Source organism: Camelina sativa, chromosome 20 (genome assembly GCF_030686135.1).
Source record: "Camelina sativa cultivar CO46 ecotype springtype chromosome 20, ASM3068613v1".
NCBI lineage: Eukaryota > Viridiplantae > Streptophyta > Magnoliopsida > Brassicales > Brassicaceae > Camelina > Camelina sativa.
The window spans coordinates 3,484,503-3,501,894 of NC_141899.1; the positions used below are offsets into that span (position 1 = coordinate 3,484,503).

Consider the following 17,392-nt stretch of genomic DNA (forward strand, 5'->3'; position numbering starts at 1 on the left):
TAATTAATCTACTATATGAAAAATGTTGTTTATATATTTCCTTCTTTTTATAACAACACAGAGCCTATTTTATAAAGTAGAGAATGATTTTCGGATAGTTTGCCTTCAATGTTATTGTTTAGTAGATTTATGCATGTATTTTTATGTTTTATACTGTTTTTTGTTTCCTTTTATTTTGATTTTCTTCATTTCACATCACAATTCACATCCAAACTCTTTTCTTTACTCTCTCTCTCTCTTCAGTCACGAGTCATGACCTCTGCAACTTGGTTTTTGTAATATAATCTAAAACCTAGAAAGATGTTTGTTTCTAATTACGTGTAATTTCATTTCACATTGAAGACAATGACGGGACTTTTTTTTTCTTTCTTAAAACCATCACTATCAAATTTCATTGACTTGCCTTTTGCTTCTTTGTTTCTTGCTATTATCCTCCTTACTGTTCTGTGTTCTCACACTTATTTTAAATTTAATCCATCTACGTGAAGAAATATAAACGCCAAAGAAAATGAAAAAAAGATGAAAATAGCATTGCACTACTGAAAACTTGAGATTATATAAATACACACTGTTTTCAATTTACATAAATACATGTTATTCTTTGCGAGTATAAGACTACACAAATAATGAAATGTACTTATGTACATAAAGGTTTTATTGAACCCAATTGATATCAAGATCTTTAAGATTATACAACCATTTCTCTGTGTCTTGAGAGACATAAGGATTATGTTTCTCATTAACCTTCGAGTCTAAATTGGTATGAATAGATTCAGTTTTCTGTATTGTGTTACCATTGTCTTTACGAGAATTTAGCTGTCTGTTTGGATGTCTCACGTTCAATGCTAAAAGACGAGACACTTCGTGTAGTCCTCCCCATTTCTCGAGCGCCCGCGCAATGTCATAACGACCTGAAACAAAAGACCAATCAGCTGACTATCAAGGAACACACGAAGCTTATATTGAGTTTTCTGTATGTACCTGCGCGTTCAAACGATTTCCTGCTCGGCATAAATGATGGATCCATTCCCCAACTCTGTTGAAATCTTCCTATCTGAAAATACATGCAGAGTGAGAACCTATTGTAAACACCATGTAATGCAATGGTTTTAACTTGAGAACATGTCGAGAAAACTTACCTCTTCTTGCAAGTTTTCAAGATTATCCCAATATCCTTTCGGTTTCCGGTGTTTATAAGCAAGTGCAAGATTCATCATCAAAGCTACTCTCCTAAATCCACCCATTTTTGTAATGGCTTTTTCAATGTCAACTCTTCCATGTAACCGAAGCTGCTTTCTCATGGGCATGAATCCTTCTTGTCCATGTTCTGATATGAACTTGAGAATCTCTGATTTCAAGACTTCGATGTCTCTTTGGAGACCGGGAATCCTCCGTCTCTGCTTAGTTTGATCTGTACCATCATCATTATTGTAAATTGTCTCAACCGATGTGGCACCAGATGAAGAACATGTTTCCTCTGAAACTTGACATGTCTCCAGTTTACATGACTCTGAATATTTCTCTCCTCTTTTCTCGATGTAATCACGAATGGCGCATAAATTTGACGGGAGATCTTCATATATTACCTGAAAATATTCAGAGAGAACATCGTGGTTACAATAGGAAAACAAAAAAGAAGAAGAAGTTGGCACTGAATATAATATTCAACTGTTAATCAAACCTCTTCCATGATTGCTTCGGAAAGAAATGTATCTTTCCGCACTTTGGACTCCACGGTATACTTGAGAAGTGTGTGATGACTTCCTAGTTGTTCAAAAATCCATTTCCCTTCAAGCGAATCAAAGTCTCCTTCAACCTGCTCAAATCTGATTTCCTGCTCACGAATCTCATGCAAATCGAGAACAGCTCTCGCATGAAGCACCATGTAAAGCAGGCCTTTGCATCCTTCCTGCAAAAAGAATTCGGTTTAGTTATATAATTTATTGAAACCAAGATTGAAACCTTGGCTTTGGCCAGTGTTAGAATTTTGATCTTCAAGACGAGACTAAATGCAGAGTCTTTCTGAATCATCGAAGAGCAAATTATAAGTTCATATTTGGGGTGCAGCCTCTCATCTACAGATAAGAGACGAACCCAAGTCCATCATCTCTTCAGGTCATATACTTTCTAATGTATTCGTCTAATATATTCCAAATTTGATTATAAGGTTACCGTGGATGAGAATGCTCATACCTGAACTATTCGGACTTTATTGTTTTCTCGTGACAAAATCTTGCTGATTGCCAGATTTGGAACTATCCTGATGAATTCATAAACAATAAAATGCAAATGAACAAGAGATATATAAGCCAGCACAGCCAATGTCTGAAGAAGACTGACACAGAAGTAAGGTTGACAATAAAATCCTCCTCGAGGTCAGAAAAGTGAATCTCAAAATTGATAATTACTTACTCTGGAAGACTCTCATAAGAAGTTAGAACATTCCAAACTTCACAAACAGGAGCTTTAACTGTTATACTAGCTACAGCGCAACGGTGAACACCTCCATTTTCCTTCATCCAAGAAACAAACCACTGATTAATAACCACAAAAGATGGGAAACGTTTTTTTAAATATGTATGGGAAGTTTTGGAACCAACTTCTTACCAATAGACCATCAAATCTACGAAGGTGAACTTCGTCCACGGTGCAAGGTTTATCAAGCTTGCATACTTTCCCATAAACACTCCAATTATTGTTCAATTCATTCAAGTGAGATAATGATCCAACACTGGAGGCAACAGATCTCTCAGTAGCAAGACCTTCGAACTCAATACCATGAGAAGGGGCCAGCTGTGAAAACGTTCTACCCAACAAATCTTCTATTATTGACGGCTTTCCACAGTCTTTATAAATTTTCTCAGCTTGGCGAGCTACGGCTCGGAGATTTACAGGAAGATCTGATCTGATGATCCTCTCTAAGAAAATGGCAGGGAAGTTAAATCTTGGAATGACGTTTACTTCGTAAGACAATACAGTTCCTATGGACCTGGAGAAAGAGAAAAATAAAGAATTTAAATGATTTCTCTAAGAAAGAGAAATGCATAACGTTTTGTTTGCAGAAACAGCTTCTCTGAAACGCATATATAAAGGATTTAAATGATTTTAGGATGTGCAGACAAACTTCTTACAGGGATTACTGAGTGTACCTGACACCAGATTTCACAGACCACTTTCCCTCAAACTTTTTGAAATCACCATCTACCATAGAGAAGTGAAGCTCACGGCCATTTGGCTAAAACGATCATAAAACGAAAAACAGCATGAGACAACAATAATAGACATGTATGGAGTGAGAAACAAGGTAATCTAAGAACTCATCATATATATTTAACTAATCCTGAGAAATATACCCGATTCAAAGAGTGCCAAGCAGGATAAAAGAGGACCAGACGAACATTAGAACAATGAAATTTTGAATTTCTAGCAAGCAAACCTCACTATGATTCTTTGTTCTTGAACTCGTAAGAGTTTAGGATTAAGGATCTAAAGAAAGTAGGGAGCATGCAATTCCCTATTCAATCATGATTACAGGCCATACAGTGTAAAAGGCAACCTCTTGATTCTTTTCAAAAGCTCAAATATACGTATAAACAAGATCCCAAATCCCAACCATTAGGAAAGAGAAAAATAAAAACCTAATCAGAGTACTCACAGAATCTAGACACTCATGGAGATCGAGAACAACACGAGCCTCAATATGCCAATACAAAGCTCTTTGAAGGCCTCGTTGCTCCAGCCATATACGTCCTGGATGTGGACAAGGAATTCTCCCACTACAAGTTGAAACAACAACAACCATCAAATCCATATTAACCTCACCAATTCAACATACACACACATATATATACATACATCAGCAAGACTACAAAAAATTCGATCTTTACAGATTACTCAGAAGAATTCTATATGAAATCAGCAAGGCGCTAGTAAAGTACCTACAAACGAGATTGGGTACGAAATCAGCAAGGCGCTCGTAATCAGTAAGAACATTCCAAACGGATTGAGAATCAGAATCGACCCAGATTTCGCCTCTTATCCTCCGTTCCCTCCAAGAGATCACATCAACCTCACAACGCACTATCCTCTCTCCTCTCTCATCGAAACCTAATCCGCTCTCTCTCCTCAACCCGTTATCACCTCTACCACCACCGGCGCCGCTATGTCTCGTTCCGTAACACTTAACGACCCCGGCACCACCAATCCCGGTAGTTGAAATAGCCGAGAATACACGAATACGTGAGGGACATGGGAGCAATACACTCAAAACCACTGGTTTGTTGGTCAAATTGAGAAAATCTGAAGTGTGACTGTGAACGCCACCATTGGAGAGATGTGGAAGCTTGCTCACTGACATGAGAAGAAGGTGTTCGACGAAATTGGTCAGTCAGAGTCAGTGCGTATGTGTGTACAAAAAGATACTGTTGCAGATTTATTTTATTTTATTATCTTTATACTTTTTTTGTAATGTTACAGATGTATGTATGGTTGTAAAATCATTCATAGATTTTTTATTTATCCAAAGACATGTTTTAAACGGACCATATTGTTTCTTTATATTTGCATTTTTCATGTTACAACAAGGAAACACAATATAAATAACAACATGACAACAACGACGACGACGACGACAACAACAATGAAAGACTTTAAAAAGACAAATGCAACAAGACTCTTAAACCAAATACGATGATGGAGGATGATGATCCGACTCATGGAGGACAAACAAAGGAGACTCTTATTAAACTCAAAAGCAACGACACAAGAGAACATAAAACGATACCAGCATCATGCATCATCAACCACTGATGAAGACATCAGTCTCAATCCATTTTTCCAAGGTCATCAGGAGGTGGCACATGAGAAGATTCTGGAGACTCCCGAGGGAGATAGCACAACTGGCACTCTTGATCAACATCTTTGTTTTTAATGAAGCACTTACTGCATTCCCAGCGAATGATCGGTCCATCCACATACACTACTTCTGGCATTCCTTCTTCAAGATTCTTGACGAATCCATCGAAGTGGCTACCAGTGTTTGTTGTACTTGTTTCCACCTGGTGCTTTAAGTATGTGAAGTTTCTTTTCTCGAGGGATTCTAGTATAACCCAACGTCGAGTCATTTCGTGATTCCAAACCATTATGCTTGCTAGACCTCGTAGGTGTCCCAGGTACTGCATCTTCGTGCTACCGTACTTCTCCGTCATGTAGTATTCGAACACACAAGTCCACTTCAGTACCTGCCTGCACTGCACAATTAGTATCTCTGCTTCCTTTAATGTCCTTATGTCCAGCTCGGTCACTCCGCATCTATCCACTAGTTTCGGAATGTAGTTTTCCTCTACGAATCTCTGATTGTATTTAGCCTTCTCCATTTCCTGCTGGCGTAACTCCCAGTCTTTCAGGCGGCGGATCTGAGTGAGTTCACGTGAACAAGATTCCCCCACTGGACAAGCCACTGGAACACAATTCCAGTTCCCATTATGCTCTTCCTCCGTGCGTAAGCAGACCCAACAGAAGCTATAACTGATTCATAAAAAACAGTAAGGAAAAACATTAACGTGAGTTTAAAGATCTAATCTTTGCACATGTTTTTGAACATACAAATGAGAAAAAAAACAAACCTGCAGATACACTTCATTAGCTTGTAATCAGGATCCTCATTCTGCTGCACACGAATTCTGCAGTTGGGACAGCGTTTGGTGTTTGCATGGATCCAAGCAACGGTCCTTAACTCATCCAACAGGTCCTTCCCCCAAACTTTTGCTTTCTTGCATTCCACCGGGCGGTGTGACTCAAGGTCACATGCCCAACAGAAGGTGTGGCCACACAAACAGACCACACCGAAATCAACTTCATAAGTATCACCCTTAAGCAGTATGGCGTATTCACAACCCGGTGCAGGACACCATTTCATGGTTTCCTTATGGCTCTCCATGTAGGATTCGAGAAGCCATCCCTCGTACATCTCCTTCACTGTGTCAGTGAGCTTCTCGATGGTATCGGGTCCAACAGAGGCGAGACAGCCTTGGTTAAGGCAAGAGATGATGAATCCTGTCTCCTCCTTGTTCTTCACCAGAACATCAGTGAGATATTCACTCCAGCAAATTGTTGAAAACTTGTGTGAGCAAAAGGGCGTGGAGACTAAGTAATCTCCATCACCATCAGGAAGGGTCGTCGTCTCACGACCTGCAGAAGAAGAGTTGGAAGTAGGAACTCGAGCAAGCCCTAGCTCCGCCAGAAACTTATCCTTGTTGTCAACAAGAAGATCTGAAGCCTTGAACGAGTTCCAACGGAGACGGACTAGGATCACGGTTGCATCAGACTTTGACACCGAGAAGAATTCCGAGATCTTATTGATTTCTTCCATCATCTTGTCACGAACTTCGGTCTTCACGAGAACAGAGTATTTCTGACCATAGGCTTCCATTGCTGCAGAGAAATCAAAAAAAATAAAGATTTATAATTTAAAACTTTAGAGTTACCGAAAGAAGATACTTTGTTAAATCGATAGTGATTTTGTAGTTTCAACTAACCTGCGGACTGAACGGGAAGAGCAAGGTTTATGATAGTTTGGGGATCAAGGTAACGAAAGCAACTCAAAAGAAAGGGAGGATAAGGATTGGACTTGAAAGAAACACTGATGATGAGTATATGAGACTACAAAGCCAGCAAGAAGTATTTATATACAAAACTGAAAAAAATTATTGACTCACAATTATCAAAAGAAAAAGATTATCATTAATTTTGTGTTTTTTTGTTAATCAATTAAAATTGTCTTTTACTTTGAAATAAGAACTTATTAAAATTTAATTTAAGAAAGAAATCTAAATTAAATTTAATACGGTCAAATTACTTTCTCTCTATCACCGTGTGGCAGGTGCGAGAATCTTTCCTTTTGAATAGATAAGAAAGTTTGATATGTGGTCAAAACCGAATGAAAATTTACAGCTAATGTTTAAAGTTACAGTAAAACTTAACATATGATTGATGATTATTACGACGTCTACGAGGAAGAGAGGATGTGTTTAGAACTATAACTAATAGGACTCGTGCTATAGCAAGAGTTGATATTCGTATTGTATTTTTTTATAAGTTCTTTCTTATTATTATAGCATGTATATTGTCATATAGTATGTATATTGTTATAAGTTCTAAATTATTATTTTATTATATATTATGAAAATATATTTATGTATGTTGATTTGCTCACTGACATGAGAAGAAAGGTGATTTTGAGAGATGTGGTTTTATTATCCGGAAGTATGAAATCGTAAGAGGTTGCTATGTGATTTGGTATGTGAGTAATCTTAAGAGGGAGAAGAATTGTGTTTGACTATTGAGCTGAGAACACTGACTTGCTGTGATTGAGTCATTTTTGGATAACACCATTGATAGCTATGGTTTTGTTGGGTGTAGCTGTAGGTGATCAGTATTAACCAAGCCTCGATAGCTCAACTGGTAAAGATTCTCTAGCAAAGTCTAGAAGTCGCCGGTTCGAGGGACGACGATTGGGAAGAAACCATATAAAATGCTCTGGTCCCTGGCCTGAGGGGATGTACGGGCCTAGGCCCGGAACCTCTTAGTAATTCAAAAAAAAAATCAGTATTAGAGTGACCTTTGTTGGATAGCATTTCTTAGCTTTGTTTGATTGGACTTGTTGTTGTCGAGTTGGGTTTTTGTACAGTTATCATCTTTCCATCAATGATTGGTTTTCAAGAATTTTAGCAACTTCTGATTGTTAGCTTACATACACACTTCTTCTCATCTAACAAAGATGTGAATTTGAGAGATGTGGTTTTAATAAACTAGAACTCAGACCCCTCGCGATGTCGCGGGAGAAATATTTTAGAAAATAGTAAATAATTTTAAATTTTAAAATTATACATTATGAAATCATTTGAATGTAATAGAATAGTTTGAATACATAAACATTAAACTTAAACTGTTACTAAAAACACAACCATCAAAATGAAAACTTGTACAAAAAAAAATTATATAGAATAGACGCAATTTTTGCAAAAAACATTGTTTGAAGTATTATAAATATATAAGATATCTTATGAAGAATTATGGTAAAGAGCTATAATTAAAAAAATTATTATGATAAAGTAATCCTAACTGAGAAAATAAAAAGAAAATTTGAATACAATGATGAGAATTCAGTTATATATAAATTTTTTAAGATATGAACATTTGAATAGACACAACTGTTTGTAAGAGACACAACTCTATATTTAACATATGCAATTTTTTAGAGAGACACAACCGTTGTAATTTTCTGTTAAAAAATAAAAGATAAAATATTTTATGAAAAGGTACGACGAAAAATCGCAACTGTTGTTGGCATTTATTCATATTGTTATAACATGTATACTTAGAGATTGAATATAATTAAATATTACAACGATTCATAAAATATATCAAAATGCAATAAATTTCTCAGAGTGATGAGACTTCATTTCTAACAAATTCTCTTTTAAATAATATAAAAAAAAAATTTGAATACAATGATGAAAAGTCAGTTATATATATTTTTTTCATAAAATATATCAAACTGTAATAAATTTCAGTGATGAAAGTTCATTTCTAACAAATTTTATTTTATGTAATACAAAAAAAGAAAATTTGAATACAATGATGAGAAGTCAGTTATATATATTTTTTAAGATATGAACATTTAAATAGACATAACTGTTTGTAAGAGACACAACTCTACATTTAACAGATGCAACTTTTTAGAGAGACGCAACCGTTGTAATTTTCTGTTAAAAAATAAAAGATAAAATATTTTATGAAAAGGTACGACAAAAAATCGCAACTGTTGTTGGTATTTACTCAGATTGTTATTATTATATAGATTTGAAATTAAACCGCCATGTGAGAGATGTGGAAGCTTGCTCACTGACATGAGAAGAAAGGTGTTCGACGATACTGTTATAGAACTGTAACCGTTAAATTAAATTTTCTCAGCCACTGGATATTTTATTTTACTATCTTTATACTTTTTTTTTAATGTTACAGATGTATGGTTGTAAATCATCCATAGATTTTTTATTTTATCCAAAAACATGTTTTAAACGGACAATATTGTTTCTTTATATTTGCATTTTTCATGTTACAATATAACAAGGAAAAACACAAGAAAATTAACAACATGCACGACGACGACGACGACAACAACAACAACGAAAGACTTTAAAAAGACAAATGCAACAAGACTCTTAAACCAAATACGATGATGGAGGAAAAACAAAGGAGAGACTCTTAAAACCCAAAACAACGACACAAGAAAACATAAAACGAAACCAGCAGCATCATCAATCACTGATAAGACATGTTTTTTACTCCATCACCTCAGTCTCAATCCATTTTTCCAAGGTCATCAGGAGCTGGCACATGAGAAGATTCCGGAGACTCCCGAGGGGCATAGCACAACTGGCACTCTTTATCAACATCTTTGTTTTTAACCGAGCACTTACTGCATTCCCAGCGAATGATGGGTCCATCCACATACACATCTGGCATTCCTTCTTCAAGATCCTTGACGAATCCATCGAAGTGATTACCAGTGTTTGTTGTACTTGTTTCCAACTTGTGCTTTAAGCAAGTGAAGTTTCTTTCGTCGAGGGCTTTCTCTATAACCCAACGTCGAGTCATTTCGTGATTCCAAACCATTATGCTCGCTAGATCTCGTTGGTGTCCCAGGTAATGCATCTTCGTGCTTCCGTAATCCTCCGTCATGAAGTATCCAAACACACAACACCACTTCAGTACCTGCCTGCACTGCACAATTAGCATCTCTGCTTCCTTTAGTGTCCTTATGTCCAGCTCGCTCACTCCGCATCTCTCCACTAGTTTCGGAATGCGGTCTTCCTCTACGAATCTCTGATTGGATTTAGCATTCTCCATTTCCTGATGGCGTGCATCCCAGAGATTCAGGCGGAAGATCTGAATGAGTTCACGTGAAAAAGTTTCCCCCACTGGACCAGCCACTGGAACACAACTCCAGTTCCCGTAATGCTCTTCCGCCGTGCGTAAGCAGACCCAACAGAATCTATAACTGATTCATAAAAACAGTAAGGAAAAACATTAATGTGGGTTTAAAGATCTAATCTTTGCACATGTTTTTGAACATACAAAACCAAACCTGCAGATACAGTCCATTATCTTGTAATCAGGATCCTCATTCTTCTGCACAAGAATTCTGCAGTTGGGACAACGTTTGGTGTTTGCATGGATCCAAGCAACGGTCCTTGACTGATCCAAAAGGTCCGTCAACCAAACTGATGCTTGCTCGCAGGCCACCGGGCGGTGTGACTCAAGGCCACACTTCCAACAGAAGGTGTGGCCACACAAACAGACCACACCGAAATCAACTTCATAAGTATCATTCTTAAGCAGTATGGCGTATTTACAACCCGGTGCAGGACACCATTGGATGGTTGCCTTATGGCACTCCATGTAGGATTCAAGAAGCCATCCCTCGTACATCTCCTTCACTGGGTTAGTCAGTTTCTCGATGGTATCGGGTCCAACAGAGGCGACGCAGCCTTGGCTAAGGCAAGAGATGATGAGTCCTGTCTCCTTCTTGGTCTTCACCAGAGCATCGTTGAGATATTCACTCCAGCAAGTTGTTGAAAACTTGTGTGAGCAAAAGGGCGTGGAGACTAAGTAATCTCCATCACCATCAGGAAGGGTCGTCGTCTCACGACCTGAAGAGTTGGAATTAGGAACTCGAGCAAGCCCTAGCTCCGCCAGAAACTTATCCTTGTTGTCAACAAGAAGATCTGAAGCCTTGAACGAGTTCCAACGGAGACGGACTAGGATCACGGTTGCATCAGACTTTGACACCGAGAAGACTTCCGAGAGCAGATTGATTTCTTTCATCATCTTATCACGAACTTCGGTGTTCACGAGAACAGAGTATGTCTGACCACCGGCTTCCATTGCTGCAGAGAAATCATAAAAATTAAAGACATAGTTTAAAACTTAAGAGTTACCGAAAGAAGATACTTTGTTAAATCGATAAAGGTGGTTTTGTAGTTACTAACTAACCTGCGGATTGAACGGGATGGAGTAAGGGTTATGGTAGTTTGGGGATCAAGGTAACAAAACCACTCAAAAGAAAGGGAGGATATAAGGATTGGAATTGAAAGAAACACTGATGATGAGTATATGAGACTACAAGCTAGCAAGAAGTATTTATATACAAAACTGGAAAAGTTGTTGACTCACAATAATCTAAAGAAAAAATTTCACTATTTTTAGCAAATTTCAGTAATCAAATTTATCATTAATTTCTGTTTTTTTGTTAATCAATTAAAATTGTCTTTACTTTAAAGTTTAATTTGAGAAAGATATCTAAAATAAATTTAATGCCGAGTCAAACTATTTTTCTCCCATTGCCGCGTGTCGAAGGAGAATCTCTTTCTCTTAATAGTTTGGATTTCTTTGGATGTACATTGTCAATTATCTTCTACAAATAAGAAAATTTGATAAAACCGAGTGAAAATTTCCGTCTACGAGGAAGATGAGGATGTGTTTATAACTATACTTGAGTTGATTTTGAAAACTTTGAAGTAACCAGATTTTTTTAAAAAGATTTATATACACAAAACCATATATTATAAGACAAATAAATGCAATTATAGTTATAAACAAATCATATCTTTTTTGGTATGGTTTTGTGTATATATAAATCTTTTTAAAAAAAGAGTCTTGGACCGTCGCACTCCTGCCCACACCCATGCGGACTATACCTAGTTGAAACTCATTTTGACAATTGTGTGAGACTACTTTTGTAATAAACTTTCTGACTAAATTATACTGACTGAATAATCAGATTATGAGAGCGATGGATTCCTTGTTGCAAATAGTTATTCATATGTAAAAAATTGATGCTCATTTGGATGAACAGAACATGCCCAAAGTTGGTTGCTTGAAAGTATATATAAATTGGACAATTGCAAAAGGTTACTAAATATGTTTGAAAATCTTGACTTTTCGTCAACTATGAACAAATTGTTTTTTTTTTAAATATGAAATTGTACATTATCATTATCTTTAACGGATACAAAAATTACTGCATGCGGTAAATTTTTTTTTACAGATATTGTTTATCATAATGTTTACGAAAAATTAGGATATGAATATGAATATGAATAATAGTTGCAGTTATTTAAGAAACTCTAAGATGCATTAACGTACTAACCGTCTAAAGTCTAAACATTTATATTGACGCGGGCAGTATTTTGATAAATCTTAGCTTCTCATCAAATACGAACAAATTGGATTTTCATTTTTTTTTACAGATATGATGCATGATCATTTATCTGAACCCATAAGATATGTATGTGTTTATAAACATATTGTTAGAACTTAGAACCCCTCTTTCATAATTCATACAACTCTTTAACAAATTATATTGACAAGAATAACCGGAGATATGTATTCAGTATTCCTAGCACTATAACATATTTGTAAATGATTGATAAAGGATTTTCCAATAAAGGATACAAAGTGACAAATCTGTCATTCATACAACAGCGATTTAATCTCCAGAGCAAGACAAATAGAGAGATCACGAACCAGATAACACCTTGGTTAGATTGCTTTGAAGTAAAGCAATTGAATCAACAGCAGATTTAGCAAACCAACTAATACCGACCTTGAACCGGTGTTCATCAGTTGGTAGTCTAATCAAATACGCCAGTTTTCTTGCTGCGTGTCCAACTGGACCTTCGAGTGTAAGCCCTTCAATGAAACTTGGCGAAATAGCAGCATCGTATCTTCCAAGAGTCATCATCTCACCTAGGTTCTGAAACCTGAAAAGAGATTTAACAGAGCTTTAAAGTTCTGTCTTAAGATACACAGACCAGTAAAAAGTCTTATTAGTTTTACCTGAATGGTAATAAAGGTCGGTTATTTATCGCTGCCCATATATTCCAGCCGGTAAAGTCTGCTTCTTGAAAAGCAACCTGAAATGTTTTGAGTTCCATGTCACTCTGATTCAGTTTCTAAAGCATGAATGTGATAAAATTGTGGAGTGTTTATAGTTTTTTTCTCTCACCTGAGCTGTTGTAGGAAGAAGCTTTCCATTCGAGTCTCTTAAAGAAGAAGAATCACCTAATGCAAAGATCCGTGGATGTCCTTTAACACGGAGTGTCTCGTCTGTTTCAGCTTGTCCTCTAGCATTGAGAGGAAGGACATTGGGACCCGAGGGTTCTAGTTTGGTAAGCAAAGGCTTAGCACCGACCGTCCATAACACTATATCCGCTTCAATAATTTGACTCTCTAATCCTCTTTCTGCAGGCTGAAGCTCTAACAAATATCCTTCATCTTCTTCTGAGTCGCTTGCTCTCTTTATGGATTTAACAAGATAGCCCAAGAGTAACTGGACTTTTCTCGACATAAGAACCTAACCACAATTCAAAAGGATACTATTAACATCTTTTATTCTGTCTAGTCAAATGGAGGATGCAACTGCAATGAAAGTGTACCTTCATAGCCGCCTCCCTGTTCCCATTAGGGGCTGATGTTAGTATATTCTTTGATACGTTAATGGACTGCACTATTCCACGATCTTGCAGTCTCTCTGATATGGTAGCAGCCAACTCTACTCCTGCATAACCGCAGCCAACAACAGCTACTTTTATGGCAGAGCCGTCTTTAAAATTCTTCCTCTCCAATTTACTCAGCTTTTCGTTAAGCTTCTGCAATAGCATAATGAAAGTCATGATTTAGTCAAAAACGAGTGTACAATTCAGTTTAACCAATCTGAACCAACCCAAAAACCATATCAATCCGACAAAATCAGTTTCTATATTTCATAAACGAAAAAATCTGAAGCACTCCTAACTCTTACAATAGCATCTTCAAGAGTGTAGAACGGGAAAGCTAACTCCTTTGCGCCAGGAACAACATCGAGTTTAGATTCAGCGCCAAGAGCAAGAACCAACCTGGCTGTAGAAAAGAAAGATAATGAGTACAAATCTCTGAGTAAAGTGCATCGTTTTATTGCATCACACACAATAAGAGTTTGGAGACAAGAGAGATAAAGATAGATTGCATGGAGTTTATGGGAATTGTGTAAAACATAGTACCAATCGTATTCAATTTTAAAACCACTTTCGAGCAAGACGGTTCCTCCAGTAATAAAACTTTCAGACCCATTCACTCCTACATGGTCACAAGGAAGCAATGTTTTAACTCTATCTCGGAGAAATTTGATCCCCGTGTTTGTAAGCAAATCCGAGAAACGGGGAGCAATCTCCCACACATCAACTTCTGCAAATCAAAAGAGCTGGACACTAAATCAACACACACAAAAACAAAAGTATCAAAGATTAGTCTAGCATAAAGAAACTTAACTTTACCTCCAGAGAGAAGTTCATACAACATCGGCTTGAACACAAAACGTTCGGATTGGTCAACCAAAACCACCTGATAAATATATAGAACATTACAATGTATTCAAAACATAAGTACCATTCAACAGACTGTTTTAACTAGCATAAACATCACCTGGGGTTTTTTGTCATCAGGCCACACAAGCGATTCTAATCTCAAAGCTGTATACAATCCTCCAAACCCGCCACCTAAAATGCACACCCTTGGCCTCTGTAAAGAGAGAGAGCTTTAACATTCATTAAGTTGTGGAATCTCCAAAACTAAAACTTAGAGAAATCTCATACAAATCGTTCTAGAGAGGTAATGAACCTTGTTATCAGGCCATGCGTAAGTCCTTGGAGCTGCTTCATTCTCAGAAACCTCTGTGTTACCACTGTAGTTTGTCACTGCTCTCGAAAGATGTAACCTAGAGGGGTTTCTGGTTGAGTTCCAACGAGAAGAGAGATTGAATCCAGAAGTTATCGAAGCTAATGAGGCTTTACTAGTTAGTCTATTAGCCCCATCTGAAACACATTTAAGAAAATAACACCAAAAGTTTCAATCTTTCATCTTTAGACTAGAGAAAGCTATACAATTTGAAACTGAAGTAAGCAAAGGAATCATAAGGGTCTTCTCAAAAAGATAAATCTTTTATTTTGATTCCACACAGAGATCATCAAATCGAACCATCCTGATACTAATCAAGCTATCAAAAGTTTCACACTTTGATCTAAATCTCTATGATTGACCGGCAAAAATATTCCAATCGGGAAGTGGATTCGACAATTCAGAGTAGAACAGAGAGACAAATAAGGAATATGACCAAACTGAGTTGAGGAGAAGAAGAACGTACAACTAGAGAAGGGTAAGAGAGAAGATACGGAGGAGAGAACGGCCATTGATTGGTGACAAATTTTATATCGCCGGAAGGTGTACCGGAGATGGAAAGTGATTTGAGGCTTCTCGTTTTCTTATGGATGTTTTGGGTTCCACGCTCTCACCCAATTTGTACTATTGTTAGTTGTGACGACTATAAATGAAGAAAACGCTCCTACCGCCAAAATTACGCGGTTGAGACTCAGCGTTATAAACTTGCGATTATTAAAAATGCGATTCGGTTAAAATATATATACACCGCGGTAAAAATCACAAAAATGAAGATGTAGTCATATATTTCATAATTCTGTTATTCAACAACTATATTGTAAAAAAAAAAACATTAGTATGTACCAAATTTTGATTTTTTGACCCACTTATAAGTCATAATTAGTCTCGTTTACCTACTGGTTTAACTAATCCTTACCGCTTTATACGCTTTTATCTAGTCAACAGTAACCTCGCTACTGATTTGAGTTCTTGTGATAAGTTAAACTGTAGAGTTTTTGAGACCATCTTTAACGCCATAACACTTTGCCTGTTTTTGGACTTTTTAAATTATAAAATATTGAATAGTGGGCTTAGATCACTCAAAACTGATCTTATTTGAGAACAGTTTTTATGGTGTTCTTGTGCTACGTGTGCTATTTTTATTGGACATATTTTTTGGTCGGTCGAGAGATTTCTCTCGTTTCTTCGGTATTGTCAACATTGATTTTTTTTTGTTCTCTCCCAACTGCGAAACGGCGATTTTCTTCCCTTCTCCTCGTGCCGATCTCATCTCCGTTGTCTCCTCGTCGAAGCCCAGTGATTGTTTGATCGATCGGCCGGTGCCTGATTGCGTTTTGACTCCCGAAATCTCCGATCGTCATCTTCGTCTCTACTTCTAGAAGTAGGAACCCTAATCTCCTGAGATATTCTTACTGTTCATTAGTAGCAGAGACGAAGAATTAGATTACGGTATTGAAGAGCGAAGTAGAAATCGAAAGACGATGGCAGGGAGAGAAGTTCGAGAATACACAAATCTGTCTGACCCTAAAGGTAAGACCTTTGATTGAATTTGGTTTCTGTGTATGTTTCTCTAGAAACCCTTTTGAGCTCTCTTTTTATTATTTTGGGGACTCTTCGTTGCAGATAAGAAATTAGGGAAGGGTAAGACTGATGATGAAGACGTCACATTCCAACGGATGGTTGCAAAGGTTAGCTCGTCGCCCTCTCCTCTTATACTTACCAAATCTTTCTTTTGAGAAATCTTTACTGTGCACAAATTGTAGGGTGAGAGCTTTATCTCGCCATAGAAACTGAGTTCAATTGGTCTTTGTTGCTGTATGCTCGTGGTTCTTTTGTTTCCCTAGCATTCAGTCAATATGTGGATTTTATTGATTGTTTTGGTATAGCTGTTAGTGAAGCTGTATAGATAGATATCTTTGTTAGCATTATTGGATAGTGATGTCTTGTGTGAAGTGATTCTTGTGTTCGATTCTATATTTGGGACGCGACTTTTTCTGATAACATGCCCCGGCAGGGATAACGGCCCCGCCGCATTTTTCTGGTTGTTGCATTCAGATGCAAGATGTTGCTGGTGTTGAAGAAAGAAGAAGAAGCAGAAAGAAGAAGCCAAGACAGTGTTGAAGAAACCGGACAGACCAGAGGAGCAACCTGGCACAAACAGAAATGACGGTAAAGCAACCGAAAGCAATGGGCAAGGTCAAAATGCTTTGAAAGGCTTGTTGGGGTTAGCGTATGAGAGTTCAGATGAAGAAGACTGAGGACTGATGAGCACTGAATAGGGTTCTATCTTCTTTTAGTCTTCTCATGTTTTGTTTTTATCGTCTCCAAGTTGTTGGTATCGTCTCAAATCTTACAAGAGTTTAGCTTTAGGATTCAATACAGCTTTTGCCATCTAGCCCTGCACTTTTTGTAATTGTGAAAACCAAACGGGTTTGTTGGAGTTTGAAGAAGAGAATCTAATGAGGATAATTTATAAGTTTATAAGTTTAAGAATATGATTAAGAATATTATATAATTGTAATAAGTTTAATTCTAATATTATATACCAAATTTATAGATTTTATAATTGTAATATGTTTAATAATATTATATTATTAAATCTTAAGATCTTAAA

At 36.9% G+C, this 17,392-nt stretch overlaps 4 protein-coding genes and 1 long non-coding RNA gene across 8 annotated transcripts; 1 reads left to right on the forward strand and 4 right to left on the reverse strand.

Moving 5' to 3' along the window:
• Positions 1-531: 531 nt before the first annotated feature.
• On the reverse strand, positions 532-4,469 carry LOC104769093 (uncharacterized). Of its 2 annotated transcripts, none has more exons than XM_010493225.3 (10): positions 3,939-4,469; positions 3,656-3,776; positions 3,150-3,235; positions 2,608-2,989; positions 2,413-2,513; positions 2,194-2,260; positions 1,682-1,909; positions 1,140-1,586; positions 982-1,054; positions 532-911 (listed from the first exon to the last, which is right to left on the reverse strand). In XM_010493225.3, the coding sequence occupies exons 1-10, from the start codon at positions 4,355-4,357 to the stop codon at positions 655-657; spliced, it is 2,181 nt and encodes a 726-aa protein (XP_010491527.2). In that variant the 5' UTR covers positions 4,358-4,469; the 3' UTR covers positions 532-654. The 2 variants fall into 2 exon arrangements, with proteins under 2 accessions (XP_010491527.2, XP_087360565.1); XM_087504439.1 differs by having other exon boundaries at positions 3,943-4,428.
• Positions 4,470-4,530: 61 nt separating this feature from the next.
• Positions 4,531-6,653, reverse strand: LOC104769094 (putative E3 ubiquitin-protein ligase ARI16). The gene is made up of 3 exons (XM_010493226.3): positions 6,537-6,653; positions 5,625-6,432; positions 4,531-5,526 (listed from the first exon to the last, which is right to left on the reverse strand). The coding sequence occupies exons 2-3, from the start codon at positions 6,428-6,430 to the stop codon at positions 4,824-4,826; spliced, it is 1,509 nt and encodes a 502-aa protein (XP_010491528.2). The 5' UTR covers positions 6,431-6,432; positions 6,537-6,653; the 3' UTR covers positions 4,531-4,823.
• A 2,421-nt stretch (positions 6,654-9,074) lies between these two features.
• LOC104769095 (putative E3 ubiquitin-protein ligase ARI16) lies at positions 9,075-11,180 on the reverse strand. Its single transcript, XM_019242137.2, has 3 exons — positions 11,059-11,180; positions 10,151-10,952; positions 9,075-10,063 (listed from the first exon to the last, which is right to left on the reverse strand). The coding sequence occupies exons 2-3, from the start codon at positions 10,948-10,950 to the stop codon at positions 9,364-9,366; spliced, it is 1,500 nt and encodes a 499-aa protein (XP_019097682.2). The 5' UTR covers positions 10,951-10,952; positions 11,059-11,180; the 3' UTR covers positions 9,075-9,363.
• Positions 11,181-12,401: 1,221 nt separating this feature from the next.
• Positions 12,402-15,617, reverse strand: LOC104769096 (alternative NAD(P)H-ubiquinone oxidoreductase C1, chloroplastic/mitochondrial). 2 transcript variants are annotated; one of them, XM_010493228.3, is made up of 10 exons: positions 15,245-15,617; positions 14,722-14,915; positions 14,527-14,622; positions 14,379-14,445; positions 14,106-14,289; positions 13,868-13,961; positions 13,503-13,715; positions 13,073-13,420; positions 12,904-12,980; positions 12,402-12,827 (listed from the first exon to the last, which is right to left on the reverse strand). In XM_010493228.3, the coding sequence occupies exons 1-10, from the start codon at positions 15,288-15,290 to the stop codon at positions 12,584-12,586; spliced, it is 1,563 nt and encodes a 520-aa protein (XP_010491530.1). In that variant the 5' UTR covers positions 15,291-15,617; the 3' UTR covers positions 12,402-12,583. The 2 variants fall into 2 exon arrangements, with proteins under 2 accessions (XP_010491530.1, XP_087361241.1); XM_087505115.1 differs by having other exon boundaries at positions 13,868-13,965; positions 15,245-15,447.
• Positions 15,618-15,859: 242 nt separating this feature from the next.
• LOC104769097 (uncharacterized) lies at positions 15,860-17,268 on the forward strand. 2 transcript variants are annotated; one of them, XR_764310.2, is made up of 3 exons: positions 15,860-16,308; positions 16,402-16,466; positions 16,793-17,268. It is a non-coding gene; the product is annotated as an uncharacterized LOC104769097 (long non-coding RNA). The 2 variants fall into 2 exon arrangements; XR_764311.3 differs by having other exon boundaries at positions 16,834-17,268.
• The last annotated feature ends 124 nt before the right edge of the window (positions 17,269-17,392 follow it).